A 26,801-nucleotide genomic window follows, 5' to 3' on the forward strand; every position below is an offset into this window, starting at 1 on the left:
TGTTGCGAAACAAAGCAAAAGCAAAAAACAAAAAAACCCCAAAAGAATTTCTCTATTGTTTGCTTTCCTGTTAATTTTGGTTTAAAATATGTTTGCACTTGTCTGACTTGTGTTTGATCAACATTGATTAGCATATTAAAAATCACACTGAGCCTACCTAAAAAAAATAAAGGAAAGAAAAATTTGTATCTCCCGTGTTAAACTATTAATACCATTTTGCTATATAGCTTTCAAACCGCAGGCTTTTTTCAATTCAGCTGGCCGTGACTCTGAGAGCTGGGCTGGGTTCAGATGCCAGCTCTCTTTAGGGAACAGTCTGACTTCTGAAGAAGTCCGTCTTTAAGTAGGCCACCTCCTCTGGCTTTTATAGGACAGGGAGATGCTGACTTAGGGTTTACTCCTAACTGATTGATGGAGTTGTTTCTAATTATGATTTGAGTTCCCATCTAATGTTTTTGACAGAACGAATCAGAAGACGTAAGTTTCACAAAAAGATGATTATTTTGCTGTGCCATTGACAGAGGTTAAGTCGGAGTGTTTAACAAAACCCTTCCAAGTTCAGCTTGAGCAATGTCATCGCGCCTGATTTGTGTGTGAAGGTGAGGATGGGAGTTAAGGGCCACCTTCCTGGCTTCCTTGGCCTTGCTGGTCGCCCCTACAGCTCCGTTTGTGGCAGCAGGGATGGCATGAGTATTGTCCTCTTGTCCACGTTCACTGCAGGTAAGGCAGGGCCCCTGTGTGCCCCAGGGGGCTGATTCTGTGAAGGCAAGAAGCAAGTACGATCATTCACTGAAAGTAACAGAAAGAACAGAAATAAGAGGACTTTCCTCTCAGAAGTCAGAGAGGAATTTCTTTTATTGGATGAAAATACTTACCGAGTAAATGCTATGGAAGAGACCTTTAACATCTCATTAAGCCAAGTCAGGGGAACCTCGCCTTAATGAAGGACAGTGCTCCAACGCAAGGGCTTACGGTGCTCACCACTTGCCTACAGATGGGGTGAAACTGAATGAAGGTGATGATGGGTGCCTGTGTAAGCCACCGCCTGGCTTGACAACAGTTGGCAGGACCTCTGTGTGTCCCAAGATACCGACCCAAAGGTGGGCGGTGTGGAAGGAGGGCAGAAGTCTGATCCCCAGGGAGTGAACTTTGCCTCCGTGACCTCCAATTCAGAGCCCAAGAATGGTTAGTAATGTACGGAGACACTTCTTTTTATATAGATCAGGATATATGGCCTTGCCCAGAGTAACGTGTACCGTCTTTAATTTCTGTCTATAGGAACATTCAGGTTACTGGCACACAGAGCTGTGTGTTCCTATTCTGTTATTAAAACCCCAGGGGACACCATGATGAGAATGGATTCTTCCTCATGCAGCAAGGTGAAATTCTGGGTGCATTTTTCAGCGCACACAGTATTGAGACTACTAGCTTGGAAAATGAAGAAATTCCATTTGTACTTTGCTCCAGGTCCCACACAGATGGCTTAGGTTTTTTAATAGGATGAATTGGCCACTCCTGCACGTGAGAGAATTTAATTCACTAGGAAGAACACTGGCTTGGATTGCCAGCCACCGTTCAGACACATTTGTGTCATTTGTAGTTGGCTTTGTGGCCTGGGTTCAGTTACTTAACCTGTTTTATTTTATCATTGTATTCTTTAAATTAAATAAAATAAGGGGGCTGGATTCCACATGAAGATTCAAGTCACTTCCAACATAGAAAGATCAGTTTCCTCGGCATGCCCACACACATAGGGTCACAGTAACATTTGTTTTGCCTTTATCCAAACAGGTAATGCTTTATAAAAGTTCTTTGAAAATGTTAATATACAAGATAACATCATAACTCTTTTGTTCCTATGGGAAAAACCACTACTATGAAAGTAATTGTGTGTGTGTGCAGAATGGTGGAAGTTTCATCAGATAATCTTTTCTGGATTTGTTTTTTTTCTTGAATGAGCATAAACCTGGTTTCTGGGACCCTAACATTTATCATTATTATAATCTTATTGTGCATCAATTCTCTTTTTAAGATTTTTTAATTGGAGTAGAGTCAGTTCACAGTGCTGTCAGTAAACACATTTTCTGGAAATGCCATACTGCGCCATCCTGTCCTCTCTCAGGTTCCACACCTCGCACATCACTTGGCCTCCTTCCTTCCCATTTCTGAACTTTAAGAATTGCCTTCCTCTATTCAATATCTTGTAATAACCTTTAATGGAAAAGAATATGAAAGAATATATGGATGTGTATGGATGACTGGGACATTGTGCTGTACACCAGAAATTGACACATTGTAACTGACTGTACTTCAATTTAAAAAAAAAATCACCTTCCTTTAAATTAATTTTAATGGGACAGAAACTTCCCTGCTTAGGAACCTATCAGGTGCTTAGTTATTTCTTTTGTCATTTTCAAGCTTTGTGATTCAAGCCCAGGACAGACCCCTAAATGTGCCGGAACCGACAGCTTTGGTTGAACGTGCTGCTGAGAGGTCATAGTAAAGGACCTACCCATTGCACACAGGACACTTTGAAGCTTCATTGCTCAAAGAGCCAACCCCCGAGTTACTCCTCAGAGCTCCTTCAAGCACGTGGAAGAATGTTTGAGTAAATTTTTGAAGCTCAAGGACCCTGTGCTCCCCGTCCGCCTAGAGCCACAGGTTGTTCCCCAGATGGCCGTTGACTTAACCCCTCCTCCTTTCTCAGCAGAAACCCCATGCTTTGACTTCAAAACCGTCATCCACTTCTTGACCTTTCTGTCTGCGGCACCCCCATCTCAGCCCGTCCGTTTGAATAAGCAAGCCATTTCATGATATCAAAATATTTGTGTGAACAGATCCAGTCCTAAACTTATTGCCAACAGTGTTTCATGGGATTGTGGCAGGCGCTGTCTGTGCTGAGGCATCGGGGTTAAGCTCAGTGGTAGTGACAGCCACACAGCATGTTATCCTAGGAATTGTGGCCCCAACTCTCTAATCATAGTTTATCCATCACTTATGTAGACAAAGAGCTTCCAAAAGCGTGACTCTAAGAGTGGTACCTCACTCGCCATGTGGTGCCACTCCTCCTTTAGGCTCAGCAAAATTCCGAGGTTTATTTATTTCTCTCAAGAACTTAAAAAGGGGGAATTTCTTAGGAGCTAAGAGGAAGGTTTGAAACCCCATTTGGAGTTTTCCATGCAGCCTGCAAAGAAAGAAGAGAAGGGAAGAGAGAAGGAAGAGAGGGTGGGAGGAAGATGATCTGTATGCCACGGGCCATCTGCAGGGGACACTCCTCTCCCGAAGTCCCTGTCACGGGGCTGGGGCGGAGAACCCTGGCAGGTAGTGGCCATGTGACCGCTGCCACCACCTACAGAGCAGCTGTTTGGGAAGCCCTGACCTGGGCTAGTTAATCACATGAGTTCTTTCAGCCACTCTTCTCGGTAGAGATTAGTCCTAATTTACAAACGAGGACACAGGCTGAAAGACGACGTGGAAATTGTCCAAACAGACAGAGCTGGTAAAGGGTAGAGACTGTCTTCCTACCTTGGCTCGAAGGTGAAGCATGATATAAGAGTAGAATTACCCCTGTCTCTACCGGCTGTCATGTTACTTGCTCAGCAAGAGAAACATCATTATCTGTCTTTTCCATTCGTCACAAAACCGAATAAAAACAACACCTTGTAGAGTAAATCATTAATACAGCCAGGATCGCATGACCAATTTACTTCCTCTCTGATGATTTTGATGATTAAGTGGTCACTGGCTTACCACACGTCATTCCTCCCCAAACCATTTGCTAATAATAGGAATTTATGGCCATCAGATCTTTATGGTCAGTCAGTGCAAAGTTCAAGTTTACTTACTTAGGCTCTGGTTTACTGTGCTGCGCTGGACAACGTGAGCTTCCCCTCCCTGGACGGAGATTAAGTGTGAGCTAAGTGAGGGCCACTAACGTGTAAGGATGCCTCAGGGACAGAGCACGGGCTTTGGGGAACATCCCAGGAGCCAGACACAGCGGTGTTTGAAAGAGACAAGATAATATGAAATTAATCACTGAATTACAAAGACTAGATTTGCAAAGTGTAGAGAAGTCTGAGCAGAAATGAATAGCCTGGTGGAGGGTCACAAGTCCAGGAGATGTCAAAAGTTGATATTTAACTTCATGAACTCATCGCTGGAAGGTGGCCTTTAGCTGAGGGGATCCAAAATCTGGTGTGAATTAGACACAGAACGGTGACCAGCTTCTGGATGACAGGGGTATGAGAACACAACTCCCTAAATACCAACCTGTAAGCCAGGATGAAATACATTAAATTTAAATGAAAAATGTAATTGTCCAAGGTTCTGATCCCACAGAGAGGCAGATAAATAACCGTTGGTGGTTCTGTCTGTGGTGTATGTGGTGTGTGGGCCAGGGTGTCCTCAGAGAGTGGCTGATGAAAGAAGGCTGGTGTGTAAGGGAACCAAATCTCCCAACGTGTAGAGAAATTGGAGGAAGAGGAAGATCCAGAGTCGGGGTGGCTGTTGGAATCCTCTGGGTTGTGTTAGGGAGGGCCTGAAGTCATGGGATTTCAGGATGACGGGAGGAAGTAGACTGAAATCTTTGGAAATGAACAACAGTATTTGCACTCACAACTTCCGGGCCGGGCTGCGTGTGATAAGGAAGGGTTAGTCGGAGACCACTTCATGACTCATTAATCTCCTGTTTAACAAAGCAGGTGGGGAGAGCTAGAAAGCCTTCGCTACAGTTCTGCTTGCTACTTCCTTGGAAGAGGTAAAAATGTTTAATCAAAGAGAATGATTGATAATAAAAACAAGGCCGGAGGTTTACTGGAGAATATGTAAATACTGCTGTGCACTCCTTTATTCAGTCCAGCGACCACTCCTGAGGTTGAGATGTATGTCTCCCAACTTGGAGATAGAGACAGATTTCAAAACCAAACAGTGAGATTCCTCGACCACAGAATTCAAGCACAGTGAGTTGCATAACCAGTATCAGGCGAGTGTGCCAGTGTGCTAGTGTGCAAATCAGAGTGCCCACCATGGTAATGATTAGTGTGTGAGAAAATGAAGGATGATTAACATCATAATGAACTTCTAAAAAATTGTGTCTAATTTATTACTCTGAATAAAGTCCAGTGTCCTCATTTTTTAAAAGCCACTTGCAGTTATTTTTGACAAACTCAGTCATGCTTGTATGTAATGTGAATAGCCAGAATGAGAGAAAGAAGGAAAAGAAATACTCAGGAGTATAAATATTAGTTATGTAGGGTTATTTCAAGACCATACGTGGAATCATGACTATTTGGTTACCTACTCTGCCTGCATACATTTGTATAGAAATATGTAAGTTAGCATATATGTATGTGTAAACTCACTCACTCACCCACTCATCCACCCACCCATCCACCCATCCATCCATTCATCCATCCACCCACCCACCCATCCATCCAGCCATCCTACCCACCCATCCATCCACCCACTCACCCACTCATCTACCCATCTACCCATCTACCCATCCATCCATCCACCCACCCACCCATCCATCCAGCCATCCTACCCACCCATCCATCCACCCACTCACCCACTCATCTACCCATCTACCCATCCACCCATCCATCCATTCATCCATCCACCCACCCACCCATCCATCCAGCCATCCTACCCACCCATCCATCCACCCACTCACCCACTCATCTACCCATCTACCCATCCACCCATCCATCCATCCATTCATCCATCCACCCACCATCTACCCATCCATTCATCCATCCACCCACCCACCCATCCATCCACCCATCCTACCCACCCATCCATCCACCCACTCACCCACTCATCTACCCATCTACTCATCCACCCATCCATCCATCCATTCATCCACCCACCCACCCATCCATCCACCCATCCTACTCACCCATCCATCCACCCACTCACCCACTCATCTACCCATCTACCCATCCACCCATCCATCCATTCATCCATCCACCCACCCACCCATCCACCCACCCATCCTACCCACCCATCCATCTATCCATCCATCCATCCATCCACCCATCCATCACTCAGCAGTATTTAGTCCTTACTATGCATGAACTAAATGCCATGGTAAATAATAGGAATAAAACGATTACTAGTTGGAGCCCCAGGCTCCAGGAGGCACTGAATAGTAAAGGGACAGGCATGCAAAAAATATAATTGAAAATTGTAATGGATGTGGTGCGGACATGCTGGAAAAGGTTGTGATCCTTCTGCCTGTGGGACTCCCAGACGGCGTCTCTCAGAAGATCCTATTCAGCTGAAATCTGGAGGATACATGGCATTGTGCCGAGTGAAGTGGGGGAGCAAATGCTACTGGCAGTATGGGGGTGGCCTCAGTCAACTGTTAAAGTACTGGGCGTGGGACCCCTTGTTTTAGAGGCGTCCACGCTGTGTATTTTAAAAGCTGCCACTAGGCAAGTTCTAAGTGCACCCAGTGAAGCGTCCTGCCCTATGCGCTTGGAACCCGTTAGTCATAACTTAGTGATATAAAGTGTGTTCTTGACCTATGACAGGATTATTACTGTCGAGTTGCTGCTCTGAAAGATGTGATCATGTTCGCCATCTGGTGAGCAGTGCTGTCTCGCCCGGGTTGAGGTCCACGGATGACTAAAGCCGAGTAGCACACAATTACTCAGTTGCCCAAAGGCCCACACGTGGACTGGAAAGCCGTCTGTGTCATGAGATCCCTGAAGTTTGCAGAGGGTGTGGGCAGGGAGAGGACGCACATTTTGTCTTATCTTTCACTTTGCCGTGTTGTTTGAAGGACTTCAGTTGTCACGTCAACCCAAGGGAATGAATAGGTCGGTGTTCCTGCCTTAGTGTCACGTGTCACATAGTGGAGACTGGGGACTTGGAGATTTAAAAATAAAGGAAAAAAGGAAAGAAACGCAGCCCCTGCCTTCCAAGCGCTTATATTCTAAGCTCGTGTCTTACGCAAATACGGTATTATAAAGACATTTCACGGGTCTTTAAATTCTAGTTTGAATGACAGTATCAACAGTTCTGTCACTGAAACCAGGGAACGTAAATTGCTCTGAGTGCCTACTTGTCAGACGTTGGTTTTGCCTATATGTGGGGTGATTACCACGGCTTTTCAGATATGTTTCTGAACCAATGAGGTCTCATTTCTGTTTGGTTCTATTAAATTACCAGAGTCATATTAATAGGAGGTTTCTCAAACTAGCACAGGACTTGGTCCTCGCCTACTTTATATGATTTTCTTGTTTATCTATAAGATTAATAAAATTAAGCGGTGAAACGCATGATTGATTCTTGTCATTTTCAGAGAGGAAACTGAGGCTTAGTGGACTAAGTAGGTAGATAAAAATCTCTGAGTGTACCATGGAAGTCGGGGTGGGTGGAGGGGTAAATTGCGGGTTCGGGATTTGCAGCTACACACTAACTACTGTATGTAAAATAGGTAAACAGGTTTATACTGTACAGCACGGAACTACATTCAGTATCTCATAATAGCCTATAATGAAAAAGAATATGAAAAGGAATACATGTATATGTATAAATGAATACTATGCTGTATATCAGATTAATACAACGTTGTAAATCAACTATATTTCAAAAAAAAAAGAAAACCAAAGAAATTAAGGTGGGAAAAAAAAAGTTGTTCTGCCCTTTCCATCACAGAGTGAGAAATCTAAGAGAAAACATTGGAGCAAAAGAGGAAATGATGAGGGAGGGTGTAGCTCAGTGGCGGTGTGTGTGCTTAGCATGCATGAGGTCCTGGGTTCAATCCCCAAGGCCTCCACTAAATAAATAAGTAAATAAATAAACCTAATTACTTCCCCCCCTTCAGAAAATAAATTAAAATAAAATAAACAAATCTATTAAAAAAAACTGAAAAAAGTAAGCATGCTGCCTAACAAAAAGTAAAGTTGAAAGTAAGAAAATTTTAAAAAAGAAATGCGGAAACACAGTGAATGACGCATTTGAAACTGCTGAGAAGGGCGGGGTCTTCTGGGAGCCCAGGACCCCGCTAAGGGCCTGGGTAGGACGCCTGGACATCGGAGCCCCTGGAGGGGTCGTCTTACCAGAACGAGACAAGAAATCCAGAGCAGGGGGAACGTTTTAAAAGTGAGACGAGGAAAAGACGACAAACCGGGGGCCAAAGAAGCCGGGCTCGGCGACGCTGCCCCGGGCGGCGGGTGCAGCCGCGTGGCCGGGAGCCCGGGGCTCTTCCCCTTTTCACGCCGCGAAGCATGAGGTCGTCACCTTCGCGGGACTCACCAGACCGACCCGACCACCCACCATCTGAAACGTTGCCTTGAATCTGAAGGCTTCAGGGTAGTTTCTCGAGAAATGACAGTCTTTTTTTTTTTTTTTTTTTTTTTTTTTTTGCCTCTTGCCTCATTCTGTGATCAGGTTCTGAGGGAGAGATCACCCCACAGACCCCACAAATCTTTAGTCATCGGAAATAAAGGTGGTGACTGACCCTAGAAAAACACAAAGATGGAAGGTTTCAAAATTGCCAAGTAAACTTAAAAATAACTTATCCCAGCTCGAGTTTCTGGAGCTTACTTTTTTTTAATGTTTTCATAGTATTCCAAGAGATTAATTGTGTAGATTGATACTGAACATCTTTAAAGGAAATACCTGTCTGATTTCATTGCATAAAAAGAAAAGTATAAGCAGAACTTTAACTATCCTACCTATACTGTAAATATTTATACCTTACATACATACATGTATGTGTGTGTGTGTATTTACATCTGGGTGGGGTATGTGCACACACAAATATATGCATGTTTCTGTACAGTGGTCACTGAGGTAAGGCAGAAGGAGGAGCAAACAAGATAACACAAAATTCCATTTCTACGACTTTGACAACAAAGGTGAATGAGAAACTGGGAAGTCAAGGAAATGGATAGAATTTTCATTAGATGATAAAAAAATTTCCATTAATTAAGCATCTTCCTTATGTCCTGTTGTTACTTCTTGGAGCCCCTCTGACTGGTGTATCTGATGCGGGATGAGGATATATTTCGTATCAGGAGAGTCACATAGCTTAGTGGTAGAGCGCATGCTCAGCGTGCACAGGGTCCTGGGCACGAGTCCTGGGTTCGACCCCCGGTACCTCCATCAAATAAATAAAGAGGCAGGTGACACCTGTGGCAGATGAATTCCAGAACGTGTTCTTGTTTTCCAGGGGATGACTTGGCTACACAGCATGTGAGAGAGACAAAGCTATAAATTACAGATAATAGAAAATATAAATGCTAAAAGCAAATGCTTAGAGTTAAAAAAAAACAAAAAAAAAAAAACCAAAAACTCACATCCAGGAACTGTACCTGAACTTTTCCAATTATCTTAAGAGGAAGAATATTTTTATTTCACTTCGGTGTATTCTTGAACAAACTCATTTTATCACCAGAAGGTAAATTCGTGTGTCCAAACAGATGAGCCTTTTGAAAGGATTTCTGCCGCTGGGCAGCCACTTAAATTTTTTCTTTTAAAGTCAGGCGTGAAGTCATAATAGCGCTGTGATAAGCGTGGCCTGAACTCTGTCCAAATTTTATTATCACACTCCTTAAATGTTTCCCTCAGCTTCAGATAAGCCCATATCTAGTGGACCTTGGTGTGTGTGCCGTGTACCAACAATGCGGCACAGATAAAAAATGAAACAACCTAACCGATCGTCATTCTTTAAAAATGTCTTGATGAATGATGAAATGGCCTCCTGTTAATATGTGTGGGCACTGGAATCCAGCTATGCAGGGAACATACGTGATTGGGCAGGAGACCGTGGACAGAAGGAGTGGTCTCTGGGGGGTCTGGGTGATGGTTAACTGTGGTTTCCTAAGCCCGGAACTGTCCTGGTGTTGGGTGGAGGAGAGTGTATTCATACCTCCTCTTTCCTGGCTTAAATATTGATGCCCTTTGAGTAAGCTTTGCTACCTACATTTCCAGTCCAACATTCCTGCTATCCTGAACTCAGGAGGTGGAATGCATGGCAGGAAGTCCTCCTGTTTTTTTTTTTTTTTTTTTCTTTTTCTTTTTTCCCCTTTTTAAAAAAACATTTATTGAAGTGTAGTTGCTTGACGATGTTAGTTTCACATGTACGACAAAGTGGATCAGTTATACGTATACGTACATATGTATTTTCTGTTCAGATTCTTTTCCATTACGTGTTACCTCAAGAAACTGAATCTAGGACGTCCTCCGTTTTCCCCTGTCCACCTACCTCTCCAGGCATGTGCTCCCTTTATTATTACTCCATGTATTGAAAGCAGACGGGAAAACAAGATGATAATTCATCAGAGAAAATTTTTGCTTAAGTCAAAGTAGAAATGTTAATTTCATTTCTTTCTTTTTTTTTTTTTTTAATTTATTTTTTCCTGTAATGGAGATACTGGGGATTGAACCCTGGACCTCGTGCACGCCAAGCACGTGCTCTACCCCCGACCATCCCCATGTTCATTTCATTTCTTCAATTATTTCCTCAACCGTCAGTACTATGATGATTTAGTTGTGGGCACGTGTAATAAAGGTGTGTTGCCTCACATTTACAGGAACTGTTTCTTCTTAATTATTACTAATTTAATAGTGCTTCACACGATACATGTTTTAATAAACAGCCACGCACCACGAAGCCTCACACTAGGTGCCTGGATGTTAATGAGGTTTTGTGCAGAGATGATGCGAGGGGCTTGAACGCTGTGCCTTGGCTGGAGCGCGATCTCTGAATCCACACAGTAGCGTTGGCTGCGCAGACCCTGGCATTGTGTCAGGAACTGCACAGTGATCCAAGGTGATGCTTCTGTCCAGGTGCACCGTCCGCACAAGTCGTTGTCGACTGGGGATGGGTGACTTTGCATTTCAAGGGCGGGTCAGTCTCGGAAGGGATCTGAGCAGGCAGGTGAGTGCCTGTTGCACAGTGTGACTCATTTACTGCCCACAGCCGTCACCAGTGATACTGGTGGTGTGCTTGCTTTGTAGGACGTAAGATACAGACACAAAATCTAAGAATTCACTATTTTTACAGTCTGTCGATGAATCTGCCTTCTATTATTACAGTGGAAGGACCAACTGATAGTAGTAATAGCAACACATGCTCGCTTGTGTTGTTCTAGGCAGGTGCACTTCAGGAAGAAAGGCCGGGGGGCTGGATCTGAGGTCTGCGCTGAGGCAGAAGCGGTGCTCTGTGCGCCTTCTGGCCGGGGGAGGAGCTGTGGGCTCTTCCCTGCATAGATGCGGTTGTGATGACAGCAGGTATTGAAGGAAAACTACCACTTACGCAGCAGCTCATTTCTTGGGCACCGTTCTAAGTGCTTTACATACAGTCTCTCAATCTTCACAACAGCCTAGAGAGTTAATGAATATTATCCTCCTTTGTAAGAAGGGAATCTGGGGAGTTTAATCTGAATTCTCAACAGTGGGTTTGGGACTCAAAGAGTCTGTTTTGTCCTGTTCAGCTGGAGACAGTCCTGCGTGATGGTTAAGAATGCGGGCTCTGCAGCTGGGATGAAGGGTCCGCCCCAGCTCTGTTACTGGTCCCGGCGCCTCCCTGTACCTCAGTTTCCCTGTCTGCAGTATGGGTCCCATGATGGGACCTGCAGATGGGGCTGTGTTTGGAGATTGAATGAGTCAATACTAATTATCTGGCACATAGTAGGGACTTCATACTGTTTGCTTTATTATGATGATTTTTTTTTGCACAAATATTTTAGAAGACTTGGGATTTTGATCAAAATTATTGTAAGACATGCCTTTTTGTCATTCAGTAACACTATTGGCATTTCTTCATAGTGTTTATGTTTTATTGGTTAAATTTATTACTACACATTTTTATTCTTTTTGTTATTGAAGTGTAATTTTAGTTTCATGTGTACAACAAAGTATTTCAGTTATACATATATATACATATATGTTTTTTCAGCTACTTCTCCATTACAGCTCATTACAAGAAATTGAATAAAGTTCCCTGAGCTCTACAGTAGGACCTTGCTGTTTATCTGTTTTATATACAGTAGTGTGTGTCTGTTAATCCCCAACTCCTCATCCATCCCTGCCCGCCCCTTTCCCCCCCAGGAACCACAGTTTGTTCTCTCTGTCCGTGAGTCTATTTATATTACTCCACATTTTTTTTATAATTCTGCTGAAAGACATTTTTCCCTATTCAGTTTCTAACTTCTTTTTGCTGTCCTAAAGAAAAGCTGTTGATACTTGTATGTTGATCTGATATTTATCCACTTTACTAAATTCTACTTTTCGTTCCAGATGATTTATTAACACCAAAACCTTGACATTGTCTCTGACACCTGTTTTTGTTCACACCCACATGATCTCATATCAGATCTGCCTTCAGAATATTCACAATGTGGATGCTGTTTACATCCACGTCCCCACCGTCCTCCAAGCCACACCACCCACAGCTGGGTTACCCCCAAGCCCTTCCGGCCTCAGTGCTTACTCGACCAGTCTGCTCTTAAGGGAATCTGCGATCATCTCAGGATCATTTTTCTCTTCTGTTTCTGTTACATTTATTTTCTTTCCTCTCTTATTAAATTAGCTAGCGCCGCCCCCCAAATGCTGAAAATAGTGGTAAGGATGTCCAGTCCTGTCTTTGTTCTAATGAGAGTGACTTTGATTTTACCTAATAAAATACTTACACATAGTGTCTGTTACATAATTTTACCATGACAGTTTTTAATGTGTCAATTTTACTGACAGTTTCTTGCTTTTCAGTTTACTCAGTTTTTATCTAAGGAGTTGACTCTGTCATTTTTTTTCAGCATTTGTTAATATAAGAGCATCTATTTTTTCTCCCTTGAATACTCTAAAAGGTCATTCTTACATTAATCCTCAAGTTTGTGAACTAAATCCATACGCTGTCAAGAAGTATTCTCTTTTAATCCACTGATTGATGATATTTGATTACATTTTATTTAGAAGTTTTGTATTTCCCTCAATTTCGAAGGGAAATTGGTCTTAATTTGTCGTGTTTGATACTGCCATTTCGAAGAACTTGGATACAATACTTTTTTTTCCATTTACTAGAAATTTTTATTTTTATCTTTTCCAGCTTTCTTGAGACATCGTTGACATAGAACATTGTGTAAATTTAAGAGGTGCCACCCGCTGACTTGCTACACTCACACACTGCAGTAGGGTTCCCACTGTGGTGTTAGCAGGCAGCTCCATCGCACCACATACTTCTGTTTCTTTTTTGTGGTGAGAACATTTACGATCTGTTCTCTTAGCAGTGTTCAAGCATATGATGCAGTTTTGTTACCTATGCTCACTTAAGCTAGCTTTTTTATTATTATAATTAATTGAGTGAATATTTGCCATTTTCAGTTTTTTTACAATTGCTTATATAAAGTTGAAATGATATGTTCCTATAAAATCAAATAGAACTCCTCTGTAAACCCCATGCCACTGCTTTTTTATTGATAACCGTTTGACAGTCTTTTCAGTTTCTTCCACTTATTAGTCTATTCACTTTTTCTACTTTTTTAGTCAACCTTTATCATTTATGTTTTCCTAGTAAGTCATCTATTTCTGTTAGCTTTTCAGATTTAATTGGCATAAAGTTACTGAAAACATACTTACAGATGTTGATACATTTTTACCTGTGATTATATCCTCATTCCCAATGTATCTAAATTCTAGGTTCCCTCCCCCTACCTACCCCTCTCCCCCCCTTCCCCCTTCCTCTTCTCTGAGAACCAGCTTTTGGTTTTATTTCTGAATTCTAATTTTATATTTGATTATATCTTTTATAGCTTTTGTCTTCACTTGTTTTCACCTTATACTCGTGTTTTGTTTTAAAATTTTTTCTAGCTTTGTAGATGGAATTCATGGCTTATATATTTGCAGTATTTTTATTTAGTAATAAGATCATTTAAAGCTACTCCTTCCTACCAGGGACAGCTCCACCACACACACGTACACCTTCCCATTTCTTGCAGGTAGAACTCTCGTATTTTCCTGAGAACTATTCGATCGTATGCTGTCTTTTTCTGTCTCCCTTGCTGATTGGTTTGACTTGCACATTTCCTATGTAGGTTTCAAATTCTCCATAAAGGATTTAGTGTGCCCCAAATTACATAGTGCTGAGTCAATTAAAATAAATATCTGTAAAACTTATATGTCCAAATTATCCAGTTGACTGATCAACTTAATCTGAATGACCCTTAGTGTTTCTCCAGCCACTGAACAAGTTTTGGCCAATCTGAACAAAGACACACAAATTCTACACAATTAGGCCTCAAAACAGAGCAAGTATAAGTATATAGAAGTATTTTAAATACCACAGGCAGTGTGGCTTCGCTCTTGAGAGCATGGGCTCTGGAGGTCAGCCCGCAGAACTGGAGCCCTGACTTCACACTTGGTTGCTGTGTGACCTTGGCTGGGCACGTAGCTTCTCTGTATTTTATAATCTGGAAAATGGGCACAATAATACTGTCGACATTTCATGATTTTTGTGAGGATTGAACAAATTAATGTATAAACTGCAATGAATATGTGTAATTATTATTTTTAAACTTATTTTTGAATATGAGGCAAAGCATGGGTAACCATTTTGGTGTCCAGACAGGGATGTAAACGTCTTCCTCCGCATCTGAGTCGCATTCTGATGACTGAAGTGTAAAGCAGCCAGCACGGTCAGGTGGTTGTCCTCTCACTCATGTCATTACCGTCCCAGCAAGCCCGGGCTCCAGGGGACACTAGGAGGGCGAGGAGTCTCCTCGGCCCCACGTGTATCTGTTGGCAGAGTTTCACAGGACCATCAGCGTCCACAAGTCACGCGGTGGATTTCATCGACAGGGTTTTAGTTAGTAGGAACCAGAAACCACCTGCTTGGCTGGGCTGGTTTACTCCTGTTGAAGGACAGGCTGGGTGTGGGACAATTATGTTTACCAGTGAATTTCTTTCTTTGGTTCCTCTTATCTTCACAGTTTTTAAATTCCCACGGGAGAAGGAAGATTTAGTCTACAATCCCAGACTTGTTTGTTAAACATAAAAGAACATAAATCCTCCGCGGGCCCCAGGGCTATGCTGGAGACTGGGAGTGAGCACAAAGCACTCAGTGTTGTGTGCTCTGTATCAGGTTCGCCCTGAGAAAGTGACGTTTGATTGGCTCGTAAAAGAGGTTTAGTAAATCCCTGAAGTAACTGATGTGGGCACCTGCGCACCTTGGAACTTGATACCCCAGGGGCCTCACAGGGATTGCTGTGTCTCCAGAAAGTCACCTGGGCGTGTGCAGAGTCCTGACTCTGCAGATGACTCTGATTCGTAATTTCACTTTTACGGGTCAAGTGTCATTTGGTGTCCTCTCCTCCCGTTCCCTTGCCGGAGCCCAGACCATCCTTCATCACTGTCCTCCCTCGTCGTCTTCTTGATGTTCTGAGCCAAGTCCTGGTCGATCAACCAGCCAGCGTATTCGAAAATTCAAATTATTGGAGAAGATGAGTGGATTCAATACATGAGTCTTTTTCCAACTAAGGCAAGTTGGAAGAAAACAGGGAATCCAGTGGCAATATTTTTGTTTGGTTTTGTTTTCTATTTTGGAGATTTGATAGCGACCATGAGGCATGGAACCCTTTCCAGGTACATCTTCACTGGTTCTATCTTACACGACTTGACTGTGATTTAAGTAACAGAACACTGTTTTTTGTAATCATACCCTTTAGCAAGAGGATTTACTGTTTTGATTCATCAAATTAATGGTAAAATAATGGGATGAAATTTAGAATTACAGTGTCATGTGACACCACGTCTGAAAAAAAAATCTTAAAACGCCTAATTTACAATGAAAGAATTAGTCACATAACTTTAAGTTCTGCTGTTTTAAAGGCAAAAAACAGGACTTTTTTAGACGTTCATTTCACTTAACTCCATGGAATGTGAAACTATGTAGATCTTTAAAACACTTTGATAAATGAATGCACCAGGCTTGTGTGAGCATGTGAGAATTAATTACCAGCTATCTAACTGCAAATCCAGAAATTGTTATAAAGATTAGGGTACTTTTTTTTTTTAATGGCATCAAATTCAGTGGAAAATCTTCATGACAAAAAAAAAGTAATAATGTATTTGTCTTTCCTTTGTTTGCAGGATAGTGATTTTTGCATCAGGATAAAAGTTAAATAAGGCAAAGTATAAAACTTAGTTATTCCTTAATGCATTCTTAACATTTTTAATCCAGATATTCCTGAGTGTGCTTAAAAACTGCTTAACTTTTAAAGCGCGTACAGATCAGATTAACACATAATGGTGTTTCTTTTTCAACAGAGATGGAAGGGAAATTATAGATAGTAAAATAGTGACGTGAGTTGTTAGGAAAGATTGTAAATAGTTATTTGGAAAATGGGCTGGAGAGAATTTTGGATGTTCCATGTTCGCCCAACCAGTTTATCGAAAGTGACTATTGTGAAGTCATGCCGAGTCCGGTGGGTCCTGCTTGGTTTCACTGCCTTTGACGGCTCCTTGGCGTGAACAGCTGCGGCTGCTTCCGCCTCCTGGACGCCCTCCTTCCCTCCCCTCTCAGTGCCGTGCCCTTCCTCGCAGCGGTTTCCCTCCTGTTTCTGGGTGTTTCTGTCACAAGGCCTTTTCTCTCCACCCACAGCAGAGATACTGCTGTTTCCGGGCACTCCTCAGACATGTTCTGATCCGAAGTCTCTGTTGCTCCCTCATCGAAACCGTCACACTGGGCCTCCTATGCACTCAGGTGCCTGTGTGGGCCAGGGATGGAAATAAATGAAGATCTGGGCATTAAAAACAAACAAAACAAACAACCCCCCCCAAAAAAAAAAACCCACCAACATGGAAAGGAGACCAGGATTTTTAAAAACCAGGAAGAGGACATCCCATCGAAAGGCCTTTCCCCTTGGCCCAGCTGCAGTTTCCGTGAAGGAGTGGGGACCAGCCACCCTGATCTGGTGCAGCAAACCCTCCACGTGCCAGGGTGAGGCAGAGAATTAAACAAAGACACTGCCTCCCCTGGGGCTGATGCCCATCCCAGAGCCCCGAGCCCTCAGGGAGGCACATTAGGCCTAATAACATTTAGCATTGCCGAGGATTCAAATTTGCTTTTAAAAAAAAGACTGAAATCCAAGGGATGAGGGTATAGCTCAATGGTAGAGAGCACACCTAGCATGCCTGAGGTCCCAGGTTCCATCCTCAATACCTCCTGTAAAATCAAATAAATAAATAAACCTAACTACCACTACCCCCCAAGAAAGAAAAAAATTTTAAAGACAAAGACTGAATTTCAATTTTTCCTGTGAAATGCGACCTTCACCAATGCTGACTTCAATGTTTTCAAGATGGGTAGATCCCATTAGAACGGTGCTTACCTGTTTGGGACATCAGTCCACAAAACAGTATCACAGTGCCTGGCTCTGACATCCCCAGGCCTTCTCACCCGCACCTGTTTGTTTTTCCCTCCTGACCTCCATCCACCTCTTGGTTTCTCATCCTCTGTTCAGGATCACCCATGCCCGGCCCCTTGTTTCTTCTGTTGCATTGTAAGTATTGTCTTTCTGGCTGGAATGCATTTCCATTTCCCCTGCCCAACCCCGGTCAGGCAGTCCTCAGTGACAGCCCCCGTGTCCCTCCGTGAGCTGACCTGAGTCCCACCGTGTGGAATCACCCTCACCCGCCAGCGTCCCACACGGTTCCCCGCATCCTCGCATGTGAGCTCTCCCTGCAGTGTTTTAGGAACCCTGAGCCCATAAAGCTGTGGTTTCACCCTGAGACATGTCACACAGCACTTAATGCCAAGGCAGTGCTTCCTGCGTCCTCATGGAACGACTGACCAGGTTGTCCTCCGGCTGGTCGTGGTGGTGGCCTGTATCCCACAGGTTACCTCCCAGCACAGAACAAGCAGGTACTTTGACGGAAGCTTTGTTCCACGTGGAAACCATCGTGATCTAAAAATCACCCTTTGATGTGAGATTCTAGCTGTAACTCTTGTACCAGGTGCGTCTGAAATAACCACTCAGTCTGCTTCGCCCCCTCCCCTCACCCCGCCCCCACCTCTGCTGGGTCCCCCCCCCACATCCAGCAGAGCGCCCAGAATGGTTATACCGGCTGGCGTGTGCTTTCGTCATTTGTGACCCGGACTTGTCACATGATGGAGCGGGAACACTCTCTTCCTTTTGTACCTGAGTTTTCTTATTTATTCCTTTCAACTCCCAAGGTTATATTAAAAGGTAGGTGTGGCTGGGGGCAGGGGATGCAGGGCAGAGATGAGGGACAGACTTCACCGAGTGGCCACTGGGTACCAGTGCTGTCCCAGGTACCTTTCTTGAAACACCCCTGTACACTAGGTCGCATTAGCCTCAGTTTAAGAAAGAGGAAAATGAGGCTGAAACAGGCTGCACTGTATGCCATGAGAGTGCTCTGCTTAATTCTTTAGGAAAGAAGTTCATAAGTATAATTGGCTTGTTATACACTGTGTCCTTTTTCTTTTCTTTTTTTTTTAATGGAAGTACCGTCAGTTACAGTGTGTCAATTTCTGGTGTATAACACAATGTCCCAGTCATGCACATACATACATATATTCTTTTTCATATTTTTTTCCAGTAAAGGTTATTATAAGCTATTGCACATAGTTCCCTGTGCTACCTTGTCCTTTTTCAACAGTTTTTTTTTTCTTCTGTAAATTCACAACTGCTCAATATGTATTACTTTTAGTTGTCCAGTATCTACTGAATTTAGACTTCTGAAGAAATTGACCAGTGGTTTTCATCCGTGTCAGACCTCCCTTAAGAAAAGTTTTGCAATGTCCTCTGTAGTATTCTGAAATGCAGCTCATAACAGTGATCATCTATTTATATGTGCAGCTGTTTAAAAAGTAAATATAATGGTTTAAATGCTATGGAAAGCTGAAATAATAACAGTAATTGATAGCAAAATAATGTATTTAAGTACATAAATACACATGCACAGTTACAAGTCAGATGTTTATGTCCCTTAAGTAGCAGACTCATTGTGAGTATGACAGCTGTAGAAATAGACTAATATGGAAATGTTTAATTGTTTTCATTTGATGCAAATAGTGTAAGCAGTGTTCCAGGCAGTCATGTGATTTTCCAAAATCATAACTCTTGGTGAGGTTCCAAAGTATAGAAACTTCCTTCGATTTATTTGATAGTTGAATTTCTAGAAAGATTGGCTTAAACTAAACCCGCAAAACGTCTTTGTGTTTCTAGGTGAGACAGTATTAGGTTCCAGACTCCAGTAAAGAGCAGCCATGTCACCTACATGAATGTCCAGAGAGCTGTTGGAAAGGCCTGGAGGCCACGGGGCCAGACACCCGTTTTCGGGACTTGGCATTGTTGGATGTCTGTTGGCCTGGCCCTTCCATCCCCAGCCACTGGGACAACCCAAAATGCCTTGACATGTGTCTGAAACATTGTCTTCAGGGGCAGCGCTGCTCTCCATGAGTGCCACTGCTGGAAACTTTCAAACCCTAGTTAACACTTGCTAGCAAAATAGTGTCACTCAATCCTTGGGTTTAAGATACTGAGTATAGCACGGTGTAAAACAGAAGAATGTAGGAACTGGCTCGTTCCTTCCAGGGCTTGGCAGCCTAGCAACCAAGTTGGACCACCTGCAGAGATGTGGTTAATATTGAAGATGTGTGTTTATCAAAAAAAGAAAGATGGCAGCACCGGGCTGAGGGCACCCAGGAGGGTCTCACTCACAGGGTCTCTGCATAGGACAGAGGGAGACTTGGAGGCTGTGTCTGTAACAGGTGGCCCTAGACAGGCTTGGAACACAGATGAGGAAGGGGAAGCAGAGTCTGACCAGGTGCGGAAGGTACTGTCGGAGGTCATAGGCAGTGATAATGAGAATTAAGATTGGAGCAGGGGGAGGGCATAGCCCAGTGGTAAAGTGTGTGCTTAGCACGCACGAGGTCCTGGGTTCCTTCCCCAGTGCCTCTGTGAAAAAAATAATATAGACAAACAAACAAACCTAATTACCTCCCCCCACACACATACAAATAAAAGAGATGCTCAAGAATATGTTGTATAAGCAAAATGGAAATATCAATAAAGAGATGGAACACATAAAAAGAAACCGAAAAGAAATGCTGGGGCTGAAAAGCACAATAACTGAAATGAAAAAAAAAAAAAAAAAGGGATTGGAGCAAAACTCAAAATCCATATGGAAAATAGAAAGCTCGTGGTTCTTTGCTTGTAAATGCATTTTCAGTGTGTCTCTTCTTTGGAGTCTCTGACTCTGAATTTGGGGTGAACTCCCAGCCGTGGTCCCTAGATGGATCCATGGCGCCATCCGTGGACGTGGAACATGAATCACTGAAATCGTGGCTTTATGTCTCTTTTGTCTTCGTCTCTTGCAGGTACGATTTTGTGGAAGTGGAGGAGCCAAGTGATGGGAGTGTATTAGGGCGCTGGTGCGGTTCTGGCAGTGTGCCTGGAAAACAGATTTCTAAAGGAAATCAAATCAGGATACGATTTGTATCTGACGAGTATTTCCCTTCGGAACCGGGGTTCTGCATCCACTACAGCATCGTGGTGCCGGTAAGAGTCCCTCAGAGATCCTGTTGATCCCGATCGGTTGTTTGGTTACTCCTCCCGCCCATTAAACCAGAGAATTAGGAAAACCAAGAACCAAAAACCTTTCCCTCACTTCATGTATTTTTTTACTAAATGTCGCTATTAGTTATCACAAATAACTTCAATTTTGTCATGGTGGATCATTAGTCTCTGGATTGCCCTCAACGTCCATGGTCTTATGGGATGTTTTACCTTTTTCCCCCGTTAAGGCGACGTCATTCCATTCTGTACCCACCAAAAGTTGGGTTTTCTTAGACGTGTTGTTTACAAATATGCATGTAACATGTTTCTTTTTATCTTTTTCTGGAGAAAGGTAAACTTACTCTTCATTTCAAATCACTGTTTTAGTAAAATACACTTTAAAAAGTAGTTATCTCAGTTTTCCTACTTATCTTAATATTTATCCTGTTTAAATAATAATTTATGGCCTTTGTGCCCCCAAAAGGCATCTTTTGAAATTTCTCACGGAAATTTAAGAAACCTTCTATTTTCTCTAATTATAATTGTTACTGTATTTTTGGTTGTGTTGCAATTGCTCGTACCCTGTATTTTCTATATCATTTCAAACATTTGTGTCTATTTGTTGCACTACAACTAAAATACTGAAAACCTGTTTGCTGTTTTTTGTCACATTCTGCTGAAAATGGTCATTCAGAAGTACTTCTATAAATATGCTGTCATCTACTATACTTTTAAAATATGATCAATATCGCTATTTGAAACGATATAACATGGACACCTTTAATGATTTTGACAAGTTTAGCAAATCAGCAGACATGCTGGCAGCAGTAGTGTGGGTTACATGCGTTAATACGTGTGTTCTAATTGGGCACGAAAACAATGCACACAGCAGGCTAGGGATTCATGAGACAAACAAGCAGTATTTAACTCAACGCGTTATATTCTATTGTAATGTTATGCAGAAATCTCCCTTTTTGATTGCCCAAATTCAGTTCTGTGGAATGTTATTTAACAGCTGATTCAATTATGAAATTTAAGTATTATTTGAGATATAGCTGAAAAGAAGCCACAGAGTGTAAACTGAAGTTTGAAAATGATTATTTATTTATTTAGTAACAGACTCATTTATGGGGGTACAACTGAAGTTAAAGGAGACATCTCTAAACTATATACAGTGAGTTTACATGGTGTATCTTGACCAGTTTCCTTATGTAGATTGTTTACCATATCTGTATCTATTCCATTATAAAATATTTTTCCCAGGATAGATTCGCTACCATTTCCTTTGTTAATTTCCAGAATTTTTCTTAATTTAACGTTTTTTATTTAAATTTAATAAAATTTGGTAATTTCATCTAGAAATGTGTCAATAGTAGAAAAGAATGAACTTATTTAAAGACACTTTGGTACTGTGATTATTTCTTTGAATAAAGCCACTAAGAATCTGTTTAACACACTTTCACGGTGCCCTGCTTCACAAAATTTATGAGTGTAATATTTTTTTAAGTCTAAAATGGCCTTGGGAGCCATGGCTACCCTTTCACAGAGTTATTCAGTCCCTACTTTCAGTTTGGGTTTTAGCACATCTAATGTTCTCAAATATTTAAATATGAAACAGTTCAATTTTACCATAAAACATAATGGTAGCTCTCGTATCACAGCAAAGGTTTTATTTATCCCAAACCTGTGACAAAAATAAACTTGGAACTGAGAAGATATTTGTATTTTAAATGAACTAGTGTCTTCATATTCTGTGAATAGCTATCTAGCACCATACCATGGAATAAGACATGAAAACTAAAAGGTGTCTATGCCGACACTAGGGGTTGTCTTTTTCTGTTTTTACCATGTCGTGAGTTAGCTGGTTGTGTGACCCAAAGAGTTGTGTGGATGAAATGAAGTATGTAAATACAAAAACGCAGCACACGTATAGCATGGCTCAGTTCTAGCCCCACTGTAGTTTCTTAGTAAGTAGTTGAATGCAGACCTGATCTTACAACACAGTCACCCCAGCTTAACTAACAGCAGATTCCCCAATGCTCATGTGTCTACATGTAAGTGTGTATCATGTTTGTGAACCTGGAGATGAAAAAAGAACCGTAAGTCCATCCTCTAGACCGAGAAGGGCCCTGCCCCCGGAGATGCGCTGTGACCAAGGCTGGAAACTGCACCTGAGGGACTTTGTGGAAAAGGTATTCGTGGTCACATCATCAGAGTCGGAGTCAGTGCATTTTCAGATAGTTGTCGAAATAGCTTGCTACATTGTCCCTGTGGACCTTGGTGGCCAGAGACTCACACTCTCCTGGCCTCTGCTGAGTAGCTCTCCATGTCTCTATTGGTACCTAAGCATACCCAGGCCGGGCTGCAGGACCCAGGGACCCGTGGGGAAACAGCACAGGGGACCTTGTTCTAGTTTGTTTAACGCTTAGGAGACAGCAGCCCGGGCTGGAAGAAACCAGAGAACACGGCCGTGGGCTCCTGCCTTGCCTGATAAGTGTGACCTGGTGATGTTAATCTTGCCGGATCGCTTTCCGGAGCAACTGTCGATCCATGACTTTTAGCTTTGAATCTTTCGGGTTTTGGTTTACTTTGATGGCGTATCTGCTGTTCCCTGAGTTATCCTGTCTTGAGTCCACAGATCCACCTGTCCTCCCATTCAGGGCACACTCATTCTCCACTATCTCCCCAAGATGTGAGGAGCGAAAACTCGATGAGTGATTTTGCCTTTAAGCCTTGCAGAGTGTTTTAAACTCTGACTGTGTCTGGCTAAATGACACCCCTCCCTGCCTGCCTCGCCCCCCGACACTCGCCAGGAGGACAGCTTCCATCAGTCCTGTCCATCACTGAAAAAAGTTAAGGGAAGAAGGTCTGCCTTCTACAGAGTAGACTGTAAAGTTCTGTGGCATTTGCCCAGGGACATGTGCGCCTCCCAGCCCCTGGTTCATCTCTGATGCTTCCTTTTTCTCTTTGTTGCCAGAGATGAACCTGAGAATGAGCACACCCAGCCCTCCAGAGACAGCGGTCTCACTGATGGCAAACCCACTAGGGCAGAGTAGGACCCTAGGGGCCACTGGCCACATGGGGTCTTAAATTTGTAATGATAACATGGTATTAACCACATGTCCCGAGTGGACTGTTAACCTCCCTGAGCTGCTCAGCAGTACCTCCCAGAAACTCCGCCGTTGCCCCAGGGCTGTCTGAGCCTGTGTGGAGCGGCGCTGACTTCTGATTTACCATGTGTCCCACAGCAGTAATGAGGCGCCAACCGGAAAACTGAAGAATCGCGGTAACGATGCCAGATAGTCTCCTGGTCCTGGAATATGAGGCTGTATTGCCAAGGACACATTCTTATCCTCCTTAAAGAGCTGAACTGGTTTCTTTTTTTTTTTTCTTTTTTTTTCTTTCCTTTCCTTTTCTTCTTTTTTTCTTGACTGAGGGCTGGACCCTCTAAGGTAGTTAAAGAAATGAGTGCATACTTATGGCTTTGTAGGCATGCATGTGTATAATTGATGTGTACCTGCTTTTTTGTTTGTTTGTTTTGGGGTTTTTGTTTGTTTCTTTGTTTTGGTTTTTTGGGGGTAGGGAAGCAATACTATTAATTAATTAATTAGTTAATTAATTAATGGAAGTACCAGGGATTGAACCCAGGACCTCATGCATGCTGAGCATCCACCTTACCACTAAACTCTACCCTCCACCCCTTACCTGCTTTTTATAATTAACTTAATAATTTGCATCTATTCACATGTAGAAAAAATGTTGAGTTTACTCACATTTTTTTTTCTGGGATAATGACAGAGAGCTTACTTTAATATTCTTTCTATTTAACAGATAAGGGGGACACCCCTGCAGCCTTCCTTGGGAGCACGGGTGAATATTCGATTCCAGTCAAGCCCTAAGGGTCCGTGGTTCCGATTACCATATATCTTAGAAGCAGAGCTTTAAGGCATTAAAGTTCTCAGAAACGGTCTTTGCCACACACGTCATTAAAAATTATGTTTGCCTTTGTAAGATGATTCACCTACCATTTCTCCCTCAGCTAGTGAATGAGACAGCATGTAGTTAAGGAGTTTCTTACTGTTTTGAACAAAGTGATGCTGATCTAATATATTTCATATTTTTTATACATAGATACACTTTCCTTAGTAATGATATGTTTCCTGTATCCTTGTCTTGATTCCCAGGTACCTTAGAATAAGGATAAGGCATAAATAAAATTTATCTTTCCATTTGGCTACTTTAAGTTGGCATTCCAAGCTAAGTTTTACTTTAGAAAAACTTCAGCATAAGATGTTCACCTGAAATTATAGCTAGTTGTTTGCAGCTTTAGGAAAATAGTTCTAGATGTACTATACAAACTTAAAATTTTAGGACTTAGAGATGATCATATTAAGTGAAGTAAGTCGGACAGAGAAAGACAGATATCATATGATATCACTTCTATGTGGAATCCAAAAAAAATGATAAATTCTACTTAAAACCAAAACCAGACTCACAGACATAGAAAACAAACTATGATTACCAAAAGGGGAAAGGGGAGGTGGGATAAATTAGGAGTTTGGGATTAGCGGATACACACTATTATATATAGAATGGATAAACAACGAGGCCCTACTGTATAGGATGGGGAACTATATTCAGTGCCTTGTAATAACCTATAATGGAAAAGAATCTGCAAAGAAAATATATATATGTACATGTATGCATAACTGAATCGCTTTGCTGTACACCTGAAACTAGCATTGTCAATCAACTACACTTCAATAAAAAATAAAATTAGAAAACAAAACAAAACAGAATTTAAAATTTTAGAATTTTCATGCTATTTTCAAAAATTATTTATAGAAACAAGTATTTCCCAGTCATGCCCCGTTAGTAAATAATAGAAAAGAAATTCATGCAAATTGATGCCACACGAAACACATTCAGCTTTATGATTATGTGTAAGGGGTTAATAACTAGTCTTTGGTTTTTGTTCCCTTCGTGCTGGAAGAGAAGAAAAAAAAAGGCCTGGTAGATTAGCAGTGAGAGATTGGGAAGAAATGAAGCAAAACTGAAGTAAAACAGTACGAGCTTGTTTCTGCTTGGAGGCCACACACAATGAGAGCCCCACGCACAGTTCAGCTCTCTCTGAAGGAGAAGAGCATTTCTTGTTTAATTCTGGAGTAATTTATGGTAGATTACGTATGTTTTACTCTGGGGACTGCAGCATGAGCACCATGATTTTAAAATGTTAAGAAATCTCCAGGAGCTGAGAGGCACCGTCTTTTCTCCTACTACCAGAAACCCTTATGAAAAAATTTTATTCTTTTTTAAAAATCTCAGCCTCCGTGTAAAGTACATCGCACGGTTTTGTCAGGTGGTTACTTCACGAAGCTGTACCCGTGTTTGAAATGAAATACACAAATCCAAATGTGAATATTTTTACAGCTTTTTCCCTCTCTATATAGAACTATTCTTCTTGAGTATAATTTTACTTGTAATCCGCACTTGCTTAAATGGTGATGAGAGTTGAGGATTTTCTTTTTCTCCAAGCTGGCTAACATTCTGAAGGGTTTTTAAACTACTGTGGCTTTCTTGGAAAACGGTTTGATTGAATATTCTATTTTTTAAGAGTTTTCACCTTAAGCTTTCTGGTCAGAAGTAATACCATAGTATTTTCAACAGTGTATTTGCTCTCACTTTCAACCTAATGAATGGATCAATTTAGATGAAAAGCAATGGAAATTACAGCTTCCATGCCATTAGATTCCTTATATTTAGATTTTTTCTTTATTGCCTGAAAAGGGGCGGGTGGGGGAATGAATGAACTGAAAGCTTTAAGTTGCTTCCCAGTTTTTTCTATTGTTTTTATGGTTTTTACTTGTTCTTTTTAAATATGTATAACCACTGGCACCTGTTGGATATCACATATTTTTATTCTTATTAGTGAAATTACATCCAGACACTGATGTACATGAGAGAGGGGTACTATTTCTGCGGTCAGTTATAACCCCAACTGTGTGTTTTCCTGAAGAGCGATCTTGTAAAGGACTTGGGTCGAGGGTGAAGTCGTGCTCGGCCAGTGCTGGCTGCCGAGGGTGTGTGGTTTCTTGGGGCAAAGGCTTAGAAGGACACTTGATGCTCGAGGTGCCACTAAGGAATGCATGACCGATTGCCAAAGTAGTTATTAATTATGCAGGATGCAGAGAACAAAGCAGCTCAGTGCATATTGGTGTTGGGGGAAGAAGGAAAGGGCTGGGTATTTTTCCCCATCCCTTCTGGGTCTGCCAG

At 42.1% G+C, this 26,801-nt stretch overlaps 1 protein-coding gene across 4 annotated transcripts in view; it reads left to right on the forward strand.

Annotated features, from left to right (window-relative positions):
• Positions 1-26,801, forward strand: part of PDGFC (platelet derived growth factor C) — a 187,893-nt gene that overhangs the window by 120,378 nt on the left and 40,714 nt on the right. For all 4 annotated transcript variants that reach the window (XM_032466172.1, XM_032466164.1, XM_032466183.1 and 1 more), the window contains one exon: positions 20,351-20,531. In XM_032466172.1, coding sequence (XP_032322063.1) covers positions 20,351-20,531 — 181 coding nt within the window. The remainder of the gene's footprint in view (positions 1-20,350; positions 20,532-26,801) is intronic.

Source organism: Camelus ferus, chromosome 2 (assembly GCF_009834535.1).
Source record: "Camelus ferus isolate YT-003-E chromosome 2, BCGSAC_Cfer_1.0, whole genome shotgun sequence".
Taxonomy (NCBI): domain Eukaryota; kingdom Metazoa; phylum Chordata; class Mammalia; order Artiodactyla; family Camelidae; genus Camelus; species Camelus ferus.